Source organism: Tiliqua scincoides, chromosome 3 (assembly GCF_035046505.1).
Source record: "Tiliqua scincoides isolate rTilSci1 chromosome 3, rTilSci1.hap2, whole genome shotgun sequence".
NCBI classification, from domain to species: domain Eukaryota; kingdom Metazoa; phylum Chordata; class Lepidosauria; order Squamata; family Scincidae; genus Tiliqua; species Tiliqua scincoides.
The window spans coordinates 81,473,735-81,490,027 of NC_089823.1; the positions used below are offsets into that span (position 1 = coordinate 81,473,735).

The 16,293-nt window shown below is 42.0% G+C and overlaps 1 protein-coding gene across 3 annotated transcripts in view; it reads left to right on the forward strand.

Annotated features, from left to right (window-relative positions):
- ARHGAP6 (Rho GTPase activating protein 6) overlaps positions 1 to 16,293 on the forward strand; it is a 283,141-nt gene that overhangs the window by 234,717 nt on the left and 32,131 nt on the right. For all 3 annotated transcript variants that reach the window (XM_066619645.1, XM_066619642.1, XM_066619644.1), the window contains exons 5-10: positions 110 to 305; positions 2,115 to 2,170; positions 4,807 to 4,957; positions 7,462 to 7,610; positions 9,828 to 10,007; positions 16,087 to 16,184. In XM_066619645.1, the coding sequence (XP_066475742.1) occupies positions 110 to 305; positions 2,115 to 2,170; positions 4,807 to 4,957; positions 7,462 to 7,610; positions 9,828 to 10,007; positions 16,087 to 16,184 (830 nt within the window). The remainder of the gene's footprint in view (positions 1 to 109; positions 306 to 2,114; positions 2,171 to 4,806; positions 4,958 to 7,461; positions 7,611 to 9,827; positions 10,008 to 16,086; positions 16,185 to 16,293) is intronic.

Here is a 16,293-nt window from a genome sequence, read left to right on the forward strand (position 1 = left end):
TCTGGTTCTTGTGCTTTGAAAGAAGAAGTTGGATTTATGAGCAACTTCACTTCAGAACTCAGACTCCATGCATTCGTATCAGTCATACATATGTGTATTTATGTTGCAGGGTGCAATGTCTGTGGACTCTATTACTGATCTTGATGACAGTCAGTCTCGACTGCTGGAAGCTCTACAGCTGTCATTGCCTGCTGAAACTCAGAGCAAGAAAGAAAAGGCGAGGGACAAGAAGCTAAGTCTAAATCCTATTTACAGGCAGGTTCCCCGCGTTGTAGACAGCTGCTGCCAGCACTTAGAAAAACATGGTAAGTGTGTTTCAATATACACTAGCAATGAAAGATAGATGATGTAGTCTTTGAAACATCTTATGTGGATTTGTGCACAGCCTGTGGGTATTCCCCTTGAACCGATTAGATAATTTAGCTCCCAATGCAAGTTTAATATATTTACAGGTATAATTGGTTCTTAACTATGCTGCTAATCAGTTCTTGTATAACTTGCAGATGTGTTACAGGGAATTGGCTACTTCTCAGTTAGGACCCTATGCCGGCTTTTCTCAATGTTTGTCCCCTACTGAACCACTTAGCATGGTCCGCCTATTGGAAGTACCACCAGAAGTAAAAGGTGATGATGTCTTCACCTGTTATTTCTGGATTGGGAGGCCAGCTGCAAAGTGACAAACACTGGTAAGAGGCTCAGGATGGATGGGTGGGCTTTTTTGAGCACATGAAAAGTGCATGCTGGAGCTCTGCCTGCTGAGCTGCCTACCACTGCTTGTCACTTTGTGTTGCTGGTCCCGCTATCAGAGGGACTCAGCACTCCCGTGAGTACCACCAGACACCACCACAAGTACCACTAGTGGTACTAGTGCAATTGATTGAGAAACACATGTTAGCTCTGAGCCAAACTACACAAAACACTAGGGAGTCACTAGCCCCCCCCATCCCAAATAGTGATGAGAAATGAGTGCTTAATTCTTTCCATTGGACCATGAATGAATGAATATCAATGAATATCAATCCTGTCCCAGGTGCTTTCCCACCCATAGGTTTCTCTGTCTTTCTTCATACCCTCACTCAGTCAGATTTGCAGTCCCCCTTCACTTCATTTCAGTGTTTTGTTAGGCTTTTCTAAACAAAAAGTAGCCATCAGGGATCTCACATGTGGTAGTCTTTACTAGTTTGGCCCTTAATCATTAGAAATTTTGCTGCTGCAACCTTTACTAAATGTCCCTGTTAATTAGTCTAAGAAGCACCTTTTAAGTAATGATTGTCTTAGCAAGGGGAGAACAACTGTCCCTATTCATCCTAGCATAGCTTTTTTTCAGTGGTTGTTTACTGGAATCACTTGTATATCTCCTCCTTTGGGGAGATAAACTTGTATAGATTATACTCCCCCTTTTGGGCAGTGAACACATTTTAAAATTTATTTTGCTATGTAAACCACTTTGTGAACTTTTTGCAATTAAAAGTGGTATATACATTGTTGTTAGTTACTGTTATTGTTATTAGAGTTGCATGTCTGACACCATGGAGGGACAAGCCATCTTCATATAAATATTTGAGAACTCTGGGATATGATCAGTGCTTCAGTTCCTGCACTTATTCATCCTTCTCTCTCTCTCCTGTTTTTCCCAGTGGGATAGTAATTCATGAGCCATTAAGATAATAATCTATATCCAGGATCTCTTTCTGGACTTTTATTTAAGGAAGCACGCAGAATGAGCACATTTTTTTCCCACATCAGTGGTTTTGTGAAGCTCCAGAATCTTTCTATGCACAGTATGACTGAGTTTGATCTTAGACTCCCCCCTAGTGTTGCCCTTGAACAGCTACTGCAGTGTAGCTGAAAAACAGTCTTGGAAGCTTCACCAAAAGAACTACAAGCAATCTCTGCCTTTTTCCCCTGAAGTGTCGATAAGTTTTGGTGTTAATGCTATTGGGGGAGAAAAGGTAGCAACTTCAATATGTATACGTCAAAGTTTTATACCAGATATCTTGCTGCAGAGCTTAAATTTCATTTTAAAATATCATAACAGAAAAAAAATATTTGAATGCTCGATGCATGTATGTTTAAAGCTTTGAATAATGAAATAAAATGAATACTATTTTTAGGTCTTCAGACCGTGGGGATATTCAGAGTTGGGAGCTCAAAAAAGAGAGTAAGACAGGTAAAGCCAATATCTCATGAACTGTTTGAGTTTGATATATTGTATGCTGATAATGTCTAGTAAAATAGCTGAGATTATAAAAATAATAGTATTCTCCCAGACTCTTATCAGCTGGTCAAATAATGTATTTTATATTTGAACCAAAAGGACCCCACAAATATAGTCCATGTCAGCAACTGGTATTTGTTTGTACTCGCCCCAGTGAACACTTGGGACAATGTATATGGGAGAACGGGCCATTTTATTAACTTATTTAATGCAGATAGGTAGAAGGTGAAAACGTGAGACCTGCAACAGTAGTGCAAAGGATAGATCATTTGAGATGCACCAGAATACCACGACTCCAAACCACACCCCTTTTAAGGTCCTGCTAGCTTATCCCCACCAATCCCACAAGGGGGCAGAGGAAGCTGAACTGCACAGGGCCATTCCATGTTGTTGAGCCTTTGGGGCAGCCCCTGCAATTTTGACCAGGGACAACCTAACCAATCCCTTGCATCTTTGGGCCACTGAGGAATGGAAGTGGGTTCAGCTTTGCCTTTGCTAACATCAAGGTGCACACCAAAGGGCCATGCTGATGCCGTCAAACCTGCACTGCTTGCAAGAGTAAAGTGACAAGAGGTTATTCAAGCAAAGAAAAAGAACCCAACCCACCAACAGTCAGGGGTAGGTGAAAAAACTATTCACCAATGGCCAGTCTGATAAACAGAAAAATTCCTACCCAGCTCCAAAACACAACTAGCTACACCCACACTGTTTAAAGGGCAGATAGGTGTCAATAACTTGCATGTGGACTAGCATGCAAAGAGGAAGGGAGCCAGGGGGCAGTCTGCTTAAATGTGTCCAAGCCCTGACCCCTTTCCAAATTGCCACCAATCCTCTCCCAAGAAGAGGATCTGGTGCATCTGGGCCAGCCAAACAACCCCTGATCCCTGGCTTAGCAGTACAGGATCAGCAATAATTGCAGAATCCTTTTTGTTTAAATATAAATTTACAGACTTGCATCCTCTCCCGGTCGTGCATACCATCCCCTCCCCACTAAAGTTGAGTTTTGGGAGAGTTAGGACAGACAAAAGAAAATATTTCTTTACCCAGCGTGTAATTAGTCTGTGGCACTCCTTGCCACAGGACGTAGTGATGGCATCTTGCCTCAATGCCTTTAAGAGGGGTTTGGACAGATTTCTGGACAAAGAGTTCATCTGGGGTTACAAGTCATGGTAGGAATGTGCAAGCTCTTGGTTTTAGAGGCAGGCTGCCTCTGCAGATGCCAGATGCAGGGGAAGGTACCGGGACACAGATTATGTCTGTTGTCTTGTGTGCTCCCTGAAGCATTTGGTAGGCCACTGTGAGATATAGAAAGCTGAACTAAATGGGACTTTGGCCTGATCTAGCAGAGCTATTCTTATGTTCTTATGAGAGTTGTGTAGGAACACCATAGCTTATGAAAATCCATTCCTGAGGTTTAGGAAGGCCTCTGGAATAATATGGTATGCAGCTGGAGAAGGGGGAATAGGCAGAAAGTGACACCTTTTGGTCAGTTTTGATCATGGATGTTAAAGAGAAAATAAAAGTAAGATCCAATTTCTGTCCTAAGCAAGATATAGTGAGATTGAGAAGAATGTTGTTCCATAGGTCTGGGAGCAAGACTTAGGAAACTTTTGTTTTCTTACCTTGAGGCTGCATTGCAGTTGCATTGGGTTTGGAAAGTTGGATAGGATTCGGCCCTGAGAGTGGTGCAAATGCAGCTTAGTGTAAGTGGGTGTAGAACATTATTACAGGCTGTTCTGGAACCCCCCACAGATACGTGAATCCATGAATATAGGAGACTTCCCCCCCCCCCCGAGGCGAAGGCAGCTCTGCTCCCCTTGCTTCTGGAGGGTCTTCTGATCCCAGCAGAGGCCACGAGCATGTCCACCTATGGCCTCTGCCGGGGTCAGAATGACTATCAGAGGCAAAAAATGTCACTTCTTTTTTCAGAAAAAACTGGAAGTAACATTTTTATGCCTTTAAAAATATGTGAGGCCTCTGCTGGGCTCAGAAGACCCTCTGGAGGCAAGGGGAGCAGAGCTGTTAACTGAAACCATGAATATGGGATCTGTGGATATGGGCCCCCCCATACTTATTTGTAAGCTACTAAATATCTGCTGCAAAGTGCTCTTAAAGTGGCATGTGAAATGTAAAATAATAATTGTAATTTAACAGTAAAATCTGAACTGCTGTTAATGGTGCATAAGAACAGCCCCACTGGATCAGGCCATAGGCCCATCTAGTTCACCTTCCTGTATCTCACAGCAGCCCCACCAAATGCCCCAGGGAGCACACCAGATAACAAGAGACCTGCATCCTGGGGCCCTCCCTTGCATCTGGCATTCTGATAGCCCACTTCTAAAATCAGGAGGTTGCACATACATATCATAGCTTGTAACCCGTAATCGAAAGGTAATTGAAAGGACAGATCTCCTGTGGGCAAAGTGATCTAACATAATGTTCCTAAATGCTTTAGCTTTTATATTGTCTTGGGGGGGGAGGTTTCTTAGCAAATATAGGAATTGACATAATACCAAGCTGTTATCCATTCATCAGCTATATTTAACATCATATTGCTGGGACATTTTCTCTTGCATTTATTTTTCTAGTTACGTGAAGAATTTGATCGCGGTGTAGATGTGGTATTGGATGAAGAACACAGCATTCACGATGTGGCTGCATTATTAAAAGAATTTCTTCGAGACATGCCTGACCCACTTCTGACCAGAGAGCTTTACACTCCTTTCATCAACACTCTCTGTGAGCAAGGACAGCGTTTTGTTTTCATGGTTCTTTAAAAATGGGCACACACTCTAACCCAGGGGTACCCAAACCCCAGTCCTGGGGCCACTTGAGGCCCTCGAGGCCTATCAAAGCGGCCCTTAGGGAGTCCACAGTCTCCATTGAGTTTCTGGCCCTCCGGAGATTTGTTGGAGCCCGCACTGGCCCAACGCAACTGCTCTCAGCGTGAGGGCAACTGTTTGACCTCTCCTGTGAGCTATGGGATGAGAACTCCCTCCACTGCTTGTTGTTTCACGTCTGTGATGCAGTAGCGGCAGCAAAGGAAAGGCCAGCGTTGCTTTATGCAAGGCCTTTTATAGGCCTTGAGCTATTGCAAGACCTTCATTCATTCATATAAATTCATCTTTAATATATTCATTTATGTAAACGTATGTAAATTTATTCAAATATAAAATGTAAATTAATTCTTTTTTTCCCCTGGCCCCCTGACACGGTGTCAGAGAGATGATGTGGCCCTCCTGCTAAAAACGTTAGACACCCCTGCTCTAACTTATAGAGGTGTTTGAAAACCATGTTATTTATTTTATTCAGATGTAAACCCATTGTGTTCAGTAAAATAAAGGTTGTAAACCTATCTTACTCACCAGAAACAAACACCTCTACTAATCTGTTTTTTGGGTGCAAAGCTTAGGAGACGTTCATATGATATTACAGGGTGTTTCACTGATTTCTTTAAATCAGTTCGTGCAAAGGTTCCCCAGTCCCTTTAAGGGGTGGGGGAAGGGGAGAAGCAGTGACCCAGTCCCCAGGATTGCGTTGCTCAGAGTGCAGGGGATGCTTTCACTTTCACTAATGTAGGGCTGCTAGACACTCCAGGTTGTGTGGGGAGTCCTGCACAGCCCCTCTGCATGGCTGCCCGATGCTTGGAACATTGAGAAATAAGCGAGCACAAAGCACTTCCTGGTTGCGGCACGAAGAGGTAGTGCTTTGCGCTCACTTATTTCTCAGTGTTCCAAGCATCGGGGAACCATGCAGAGGGCTATGCGGGGCTCTCTACAACACCTGGAAGCTCCAGCAGCCCTACATTAGTGAAAGTACCCCTCCTCGCCCTTAGGAACATGATCCTGGGGATGCAATACTCACCCCTCCCTTAAAAAGACTTACTTAGGGAGTAAATCTCCCAAAAAGTTTGAGAACCACTGCTTTAAATGAAGAAGAAATCTGTGATAGCTCTCTACTAAAGCACCAGTCTGGTTCAGAGAATGGACCTTGAACCAGTGATTTGTCATCATAGTCTTCTAAAAGCCCAATCCTAACCAACTTTCCAGTACCCATGCAGCCAGTGTCGACCCAAGATAAGGCAACAAATGTTCCTTTATCTTGAGGAGGCCCCTGTGACTGCCCCCCCACACTGCAGTGCACACCCCACTGACATGGCTGCATCAGTGCTGGAAAGGTGGGATAGGATTGGTCCCTAATAGTAAATTCTTCAGTTGTGAAAATGAGGCCTGTATGAAGCAAGGTTAGTTAAAATATTTTTTCTAAATGTTCCAAGGATGCAGTGGTATTTCATCTCTATAGCAAAGTTGGTGAAGAGATACTGGGTCTGCCATTATTTCCTGATGAGCTCCAGGCCAGATTTTGGACAGAATATATGGCAAAAGTTTTTCTCAAGAATGTAATATCCTACTAGTCACCATTACGTGTACACCGGATTTTTTCTGAGCGCCTCTGCCAGAGCATTTTTTTTCACAGTGAAATGCTCTAGGATCTGAAGGACTCTTACAGCCCAATCCTAAACAGCCTCAGACCTGGCAGTTCAGCTCCGGAGAAAGCAGTGGGTGTCACAAATGGATAACAAGGCTGATGTCCAGGTTTCAGACTTTCCTTGTTCATATACAGCTTTCCTTATGCATCAAAATCCAAACCTTTGAGTAAAATCAAAGTCCCACGGATATTGAGGGTCCCTCCTGTCCTGAGAAAATATGGATGATTCATACTCTGATTTGGAAGTATGTTGTCATACTCTGTTGACAACATAAGTGTCAGGGAAAAGTGCATATCTTATTCATACTCTGATTTGGAAGTATGCGTCATAGAGTAAAATTGATTCTATACATTGATGTACTTCTCTCTCTCCGTCTCTGTGAGAGAAAGATTAAACTTACACAATGAAACCTGGCAACACCATATGCATTCTCTGATGATTCCAAAGCAGCAGCAGCAAAAAAAACAACAACCTATGATCTGTAAAATTTTCTCAGAAGCTTCAGTATTAGTGCAAATGCTTATCTCATGTTAACAGGAGATGAATCCAGATGGAATTCTAAAATACCCATTGCTTCAACATGTGAACTCTCTCCTTCCAGCCCAGTTTGGACAAGTCATGTGTACCTATATATTTGCAGTTTCATGAAATGGCAGGCCTTAAAAGAGGAAAATGTAGTATTCGTATTAGTAGAGAATAGTGTAACGTGTACCGTAGTGACATTCCTTAGAATACTTCTATTTCACTCTTTTAGTATTAGAATCACATGAGCAACTAAGCAGTCTGCAACTTCTTATTTATCTTCTACCTCCCTGCAACTGTGACACCTTGCATCGTCTCCTCCAGTTCCTTGCCACTGTAGCTAGCCATGCAGAAGACAGGATAGATCAAGATAACCGGGAGGTAAATTCAGATCAATGATTTTTCTGTGGCTGTTTCTTGAACTGTGTGTTTTGTTGAAACAGGGAAAACTGACTCCTGCTTGATAATTTGCTTGCTTTGCAATTAGGCATTGTGTAATGTATACATTTCATGTTACAGAATAAAACAGTAGATATGATAGAAAAGAGGTCAAATATCTAAAGAAACACTGAGATTTGTTAATAACAAATTTATATTTGTTATAAATATAAATATAAATTTGTTGTACTTTATATTGCATCATTGTATAAGTAAATACCACTTAGAAGCCGTGGTGTCACTAGGATTTCTGTCATCCGGTGCCAGAGACCAGTGCATCACCCCCATGATGGACTTTCCCCCATGCAGTCGGCAGGGCAGTGCCCCTGGTGGTGGGCATGGTGATGTATTATCACCTGCCCTGCTGGTTTTTTGGCTGTAACTTTTGCTAGAATAGAGATTTCAACACGATTTGTTTCACTTGTGTATTTTGTATTTTGCTTGCAATTTCGCATAAAATGATATATAAAATGAAGGTTTCTTTAAAAAAAAAACACCAAAATTTTAAATATTTTGGCCAGTAGTGGTGTCACCCCCCCTTCATGTCATTTGGTGTGGCCCGCATCCCCCCCTAGTGATGCCACTCCTTAGAAATAGAGGACTCTTTATGTTAATTCTTTTCTTCCTTTTCCTAAATCTCACTCTGAATCATGTTCATTGTATATCATACATATTTTAAGTAGGCATCGTTGTACAGATACTTCCTGAGTCTTCTATTTATAGGCCACTTTACAAGTGCAGTAATTGGAACAGGCTGCCGGTTCTTGTTGCGTTGTGTCCAATATATATATTTGGAAGCTTTGTCAAGTTTTTCATTTTAAATTACAGGCAATAAAAAAATCTACTGGTCAATGTTTTTAAATAACAAATAAAGAGGACAGTTGGGTTATTCATCTACAGTCATCCTTGCTTAATACGACTGGCTATACTGAAAGCAATAAATAAATATGTTTTGACGTCTTGTGAGCTAACACTGAATAAGACAATTCATTTCAGATAAGTGAGACCTGCAAGGCCAGTTCAACCACGAGGTCAACCAAAGCTTTCCCTTCCAGAAGCAGATTGGTGAAGGGCCCATCTCTATCTTCCTACTTGCCTCTAGTACTCCTTTTTCTCCATCCAGTCCCTGGATTGGAAAGGAAGAGGGAGACAGAGAGGAAGAGGGAATGTAGAGGAGTGGAGAATGTGAAGCTAGAATACAAGAGTGAGAGGAGCAGAAGCTGGCTCATAAATTGGGCAAGGAGGGGGCAGCATTTGATACACTGCCTGAAGCGGTAAGGAGATATTTTGAACCAGCCCTGGAGAGCTGTAAGAAATTATTGTAGTGTATCCTCAGGAGTTTCTGTTCAAGTCTCCAGTCAGTGTTGTAGTTCTGCTCAGGCTTCATAGAGTGGAGAGTAAGTTTCAGGAGATGGGAAAGGAAAATGGGACACTGTACAGGCGTCCCCCAATATCTACAGCTCCAGTACCTGCAAATCCACTTATCCACACCCCCACCCTCACACACCCATTACCTTTGTTTATGTTTTACTGTTGCGCAAAGGATTTTGTATCTTGCTTTGCCAAGGCTCTTTAAGCAGAAAGCTTGTAGCAAAGATAAGCAGATAGGGAGTCTGCAGGTAGAGAGGATAACTCCGGGAATGTAAGCAGGAAGCTAAAAGTAAAGCTAATAATTGTTTCACTGATCTAATAAAATTATGCTTCAGAGGCCTGACAAAAAATTACATTTACAAACTTGGTATATTTTGGTGTAACTAGGAAGTATGTAGAAACCGCAGCCTTATTTTGGGGTAGTTGCATTTCAAAGTGATAGAACTCAGCCACATAAGTTTGCAATTTTTATGTGTTTAAGGGCCAATCCTGTCCAACTTTCCAGTGCCGATGCAGCCGCAATGCAGCCCTGAGGTAAGGAAACAAACGTTCCCATACCTTGAGGAGGCCTCCGTGACTGCTCCCCCCACAGCAGGATGCAGTGCGTGCCCCGATGTAGTCGTTGGCATGGCTGCATCAGCGTTGGATGGTTGGATGGTATTGGGCCCTAAGACAGAGAGAATGGGCCTGCTTTTTCAGGTCTTAATCTGGTAAAGCAAATTTATTCCTCTTATGCAAAGTATCAGAAAGCCATTTGCAAATAAGTGCCCACTTTTATTCCGTTTCTAGATTCCTGGTAACAAAATGACATCGCTTAACCTAGCCACTATATTTGGACCGAATCTGTTACACAAGCAGAAGACAACAGATAAAGAATTCACAGTTCAAAGTACTGCTCGTGCGGAGGAGAGTACTGCAATCATTGCTGTTGTACAAAAGATGATAGAAAACTATGAGATGCTTTTCATGGTAGGTGAAGACTTTCTTGTGTTGCTTAATACAGGCTTCCAGTGCATTCTGTGTGTAATTGTTTTTACTTGTCTTTATTTGAAAATACATTAACGCTGCATATTTATTTATTTGGCTGTTTTATAGCTATAGCTGTTTTATTGAGAATAACTCTTCAACAGTTGTTCTCAAAAGAAAACCATAATACTGATTAAAATTACAAAAAAAAATACAAAACAGTAAAACATTATAACGAATCAAAATGAAAGAACAGAACTAGGAAGCCAGCAGTAAAATAACATTTTAGTTATAAAAGGCATGCCTGAAATGAATGATCTTGATAGCTCATTTAAAAGGGCCTCATCCTGAATCTGTCACAAGCAACTTGGTGATACCAAGGGTTCAAGATCCCCCTCCCGCCCCAAGGATTATTCAGAGGACGCCCCCGGGCTGAAAGATTGTGGGCCTGCCAAGAGACTTTTATTCCCACCTCTCAACAATTGGGAAGACCCTTGTATCCTATGACAATAGACTGTGTTTACATAGTACATTATTGAATTATTGCAAAAGTGTTTTGCAAAAGAGAGGAAAGTTAATATAGGGTAAGTATATGCAGAAAAATCACAGTTGGAAATAAAAGAGCTTTCACTTTGCACTGTGCAACATATAGAGAGTATTGTGGATTTTCACAGAAGCTGTGCTTCTTTTCCAGGGATAACTACTCTCCCCATCCTCAAATTCTCCAGTATTTTGTACCGAGCAATAATGTGACACTCCACTGATAACTCATTCATTGCTAGGTACAATCCTAACCCCTTATGTCAGAACTTTCCAGCACTGGCACAGCAGTACCAATGGGACATGTGCAGCATCCTACAGCTGGGTGTCACTCATGGAGGCCTCTTCAAAGTCAGGGAATGTTTGTTCCCTTACCCCTGAGCTGCATTGCCCTTATGTCACTGCTGGAAAGCACTGACATAAGGGGTTAGGATTGCACCCTCAATGTGATATCCTTTGCCTGGCACTCCAGGCAAGCCAGGCTAAAGTGGAAAAGTGAGGGTGCTTCATTGGCTGCTGCACAAGATGGGGCTGGGCAGGCTGATGTCCTGAAGACTGAGTACCTTCTCGAGTCAGTATGCTGGAGTTTTCTAGCCCCTCTTGCCCATGAATGGTTTGAGATTAGCTGGCTGCTCTGTTAGGGAGCCGGGTAGGAAAGTTTGTCGTCAACCTAATAGACCTTGTCTGTTAATTTTTTTGCCAAATCCAGACTGATGTGGTAGGGCATTGGTTTTCAGACTGGGGCGTCATGACACGCCAGCCTGAGAGCCCTGGGTAGTTCTCCCTTAAGGGGAGGGGCGGGGGAAGTCAGAGACGTGATGCTCAGCATTGCCCCTCTGATTTGGGCGCTGCCACTCACTTCAGAGAACAATAGTGGGTGTGGGCTCTGGGGTATATGCTCATCCAGCTGCCTCAACCTCTAGGGGTTGGCTCTGATAAGCTGTCTTGTGTGATGACCGAGGGCGTTTGGAGCCAGGATATGATGCCTGTATAACCCAAGGGAGGTAGGCGGCTAGCACCGTTTCTCCCAAATTAGTAGCCTACACTGGGGGATGTTCTAGATTGTTTATTCCCTTCTGCAGATTTTCTGATTGTATTTATAAAAGTGACTCTTTATCCCAAGCCTTTGTCTGACTTGCTCATTTTGGAGGTGCAAGAATACAGTAGCTGAAAGTATACCTAGAACAATCAAAAGTGAGAAAAGAAATGTGATTAATTATCTCTGAGGTATATAGAAGGTATTGGGCTCCTTTTACACAGGAAACCACGGAGTGGTTTTGTGTTGTGCTCTTTTTACCCATCTGTCTTTTTACGCTGTTTTTCCTTGTAGGGGAAAAGCAACTCACTTCCTGTGAGTTCTCCTGATCATTTTTTCACTTGCTGGCAACAAAGATTTTGCTGCAGTAAGTTTAAAGAAACGGAAATAGCAGCTTCAAGGGGTGTTTATATCAAGAAAATTGTTTTGGGGGCAAGCATTAACAAGGCAGTGCCACTATCTTAAACCTATTTGCATCTGTTGCTCTCCATACCCTCCATTTGAACTTTTAAAAAACCTATAGGAGATCCTGGATGAATTTCTCATGATTTGTCTATGGCTCTAATTCAGTGCATGCATTCCTGGGAGTAAGCCTCCTTGACTTCCAAGTAAACATGCAAAGGTGAACTGTAAATCTGCCAGGCATATTATTCTCCTGCATGGGATGCCAAGGACTTGTCTCCTCTTGTGTTGCTTCTTGCTTGCCTCAATTCCTTCCGTCTTCTGCATCTTGCAAAATAAAGTGATGTATGTTTGGAAATATAGACACCTAGTCAGCGAATAAGAAGGTGCAACACAAAGGAATTAAGAAGATGGTCTTAATTCATGCAGATTTTCCATTTCTGAAGTTCATGGGCTTGAAAGTGAAAGTTCAAAATCAGAAGCTGTGGATCTCTTTCGCTCTGATTGTGACAGTCTCTAGGAAATGCAATGCTAGTGTTTTGAATTCTGCTAATATTTTTCATGGATATATTATTTGGAAAGAGTGGGATTTCATGATTTCTGAATCATGGGAAGAGTGAGAAAGAGTGGGATTTCAATATCACCAATACAAATAGTTGATTTGATCCATACCCTCAAAATAATGTGGAGAAATTATGTAGCATACAGCTGAGACGCTAACTTTCTAGCTTGTATGTGGACCATTTTAGTTACAATAACAGTATTCCATTATCTTGCTTCCGTTTAGAACTGAAGCTTAATGTCAGTGTTATGGAATTCTTTTTGTCGTCTTTGGAGCAGTTGTGCTGCAAGCAGATAAATATCTTGTAGCTCTGGAGGCCAAGCTAAGTGGCTTGCTGGATGCAAGGGAACAATATACCATTTCAAATGACGTGTTTATAATGAGAGAGTGCTGTGGATGTGTGTCAGTTTGACATCAGATATGTACGGTGGAAAAGCATCTCTGGAGAGAATCTCTGTATTTGTGCCAATGTTTAGCCAACTGGATTGCTTCAGTGGATGAAGCTCCAACCTTTGTCCCAAGTTCTTGTATTTTTGGATATATTCATATCAAGCTGTTTTGCTTATTGATTTATCTGCAAACAAAAAAAGAACTCTCCACAAGGTGTTGTTTTCATTTTGTTTTAATGTTCTGTCTGGGAGCAGTGTGAGACCTGTAACTCTCCAAATTGGCACAGCAGATTCCTTGCCAGGGTGGTAAATTGATAGAAACAGAGTTGTTGATTTCTTCATAACAAACTTTGATAATTCCCCATCAGGCAGTGGCAAATAGTTTTTCAAACCCTGGAGAGTGAGAAGGGGCCAGGGCTGCTGTTTATACTTAAGAGTTTGACATTTGTACTACTTTCAAATACAGAAACATTTGGAAGAGACTGTGAAGCTGCAATGTACAACTAAATGTGACATTGCCAAATTTTCTATTTCTCCAGCTGTAACCGGCTTCAGAACTGAAATTGTAGCAAGATCTGTGAAATAAAACCCAGTAGAACAGAATGTGATATTTGGCCTACTGCATGGGTTTATTGTCAGGTCAGAATCATTCTGCTTGTCAGGAGGAATACATCCTATCACTGGAGATTGTGTTTCTTAAATGAACTAGCACCGACAATCTGCTAGTAAGGTTAGCATGATAGTAAATATTCAGACATTAATTTAACTGACATTTAAAAACCTCAGCAAAGCCATTTGGAGAATAGGTGTGCTCCTCATGGAGACCCTAAGGTTTAGGAAGATGGAGCCAGATTAGAAAGCTTTCACTAGATCTCTGTGTTTAAAATGTGGATAAGCTGTTCTCATGACTTAAATTGGTACAGGAAATGGAGCTGAGTTTGAAAGACATTTGGGTGCTGTTTTGCAAGTTCATGCCATGTTCATTCTTCTGTATCAACTTGCCCATCCCCTGATATCTATATTACAGACTGTATTTTCTTAGCCACTCTTCACAGATCTGGTTGGTGCACAAGGGATGGGGCCTTCAGTCGGGGATCCATAATGTGAACTCCCTTCCCAGAGAGTTCCCATAGATGTGGTTTTTAGGAAGAAGCTAAAAACATTTTTGTTTGGCAGGTCCTCACTGATTCTGTAATTATTTATTGGTTTTAAGAAATTATTTATTTCCGTTTCCAGATATTACATTGATAGTTTATAATTATTGTTCTCATCAATTTTTAATATACTCCTTTGATCTCTTTTAAAAATTTAGTAAACAAATAATGTGCACAAGGTCACTGATAAGTGGTGCAGAACTTAGGTGTCTGCAAGTCTCTGTATAAAGAGAGATTGGATGTAGGAGGCTGGAACAGAAGATTACAAGTTGATGAAATTGGAACCTGGACATTTGTTTGCTGTCAGAAAGAAGTTTGTGATTTGTTGTTGCATGTAATGTGGTGGTGCTTGTATTTTGGGGCAATGAGTGCATATTTCTCACCCACTCTTAAGCAATTATGCTGCGTTATTCTAGTAAACACTCAACGAGATTGGTCTTTTTATTTCTAGAGCCCCATCTCATGTTGTAGTCATGCCATTTTCTCCCTTTTTTATGTTTCATGAGTTATGCACATATAGGCCATTCCTTTGTTATACATTGTTCTTTTCTGCAACCCTGGATTTGTAGAGCATATTGTGGTGACACTAGGAGGGATCAAATTGGTACTTGTGTGTGCTAGGTCAGGGGTGCCCAAATGCCGGCCCTGGGGCCACGTGGCCCTTGAGGCCTCTCAGTGTGGCCCTCAAAGAGTCCCCAGTGTCCAGTGAACCTCTGGCCCTCCGGAGATTTGTTGGTGCCCGCACTGGCCCAATGCAACTTCTCTCAGTGTGAGGGCAACTGTTTGACCTCTCGCGTGAGCTGTGGAATGAGGGCTTCCTCCATTGCTTGCTGTTTCATGTCTGTGATGCAGTAGCGGCAGCAAAGGAAAGGCCAGTCTTGCTTTGTGCAAGGCCTTTTATAGGCCTTGAGCTATTGCAAGACATTCATTCATTCATATAAGTTCATCTTTAATATATTCATTTATGTAAACTTATGTAAATTTATTCAAGTTTTAAATGTAAATCAAATCCTTCCCCCCCCCCCGGCCCCTGACACAGTGTCAGAGGGATGATGTGGCCCTCCTGCCAAAAACTTTGGACACCCCTGTGCTAGGTCATACACATGCTTGTAATGGACTTTGGCAATCTTCAACCTTTTTCCTGCCAAGGGAATGAATGGATGAGAGAGACTGGGAACCCCACTGTCAATCCTCTCCCCCTCCCAGGACCCTATCTTCCACTGCCACCACTCACTGCCCCTTTATGCCCTTCTAGCACTGTTCACTGTAGCTGAATATTCTTATTAGAGAGAGCAGAAAAAGTTACCATGAAGCCTGGCACTAGTGAAAACTATTTTAGCACAATGGCTAAGAACCTGAGCAGGACTGGGACACAATCTCCTGGTACCTGAAGGGGTACACCAGATGCTTCCTCCTTTACCTGGTGGTGCTCTAGTCCAGTGGTCTTCAATCTTTTTCATTCCCATAAGTTGCTGCAACCCTGCAACCGAAGCTTCACAACCGCATTGAGGTCCCAACCCCATGGTTGAAGAACTCTGAACTATGGTAAGTTAGCAGGGAAACATTCAGTAAGAAATCTGCCTTCTTAGAAATATCCAAGGCAAGTCTATACGGAAATATCTAGCATCATTGAAGCGCTTACTGGTTATTCTACTTTTCCTCTGGAAACTGGAGAAATATGATATGCCTATCACTGTAGAGAAAATGTGGAGAATAGTTGATTATGTTTAGAGACATCTGGCACAGATAACTACCCAGATGTACACTTGGTGAATATATGTGTTATGAACTAATTCTTACCATTTTTATTTTTCATTCAGATAATGCAGGTATCTTGCGTACACAAACTATCCGTGTAATTGAAAGTATTTATTACAGGATTAACTAGCATAAATGTTCGACTTAAGATCTTGGAAATGCCAGAATTGCAAGAAGGTTGATGTTTGAGGTTCATAATTCTGCACTTCTGAATCTTCATTTTTTCCATCTTCATGCCTAGGTTCCTGCTGATCTTCAAAATGAAGTACTGATTAGTCTGCTTGAGACTGACCCAGATGTTGTAGACTATTTGCTGAGAAGGAAAGCTTCCCAATCATCGTGAGTAATTTTCTTCATCTGTCTCCATTAGGGATTTGTTCTCTTCTGGACATTCAGATGCTTCTAGCTGCAAAATCCCACTCTGTTAACAATAGTGATGCCATCCTTT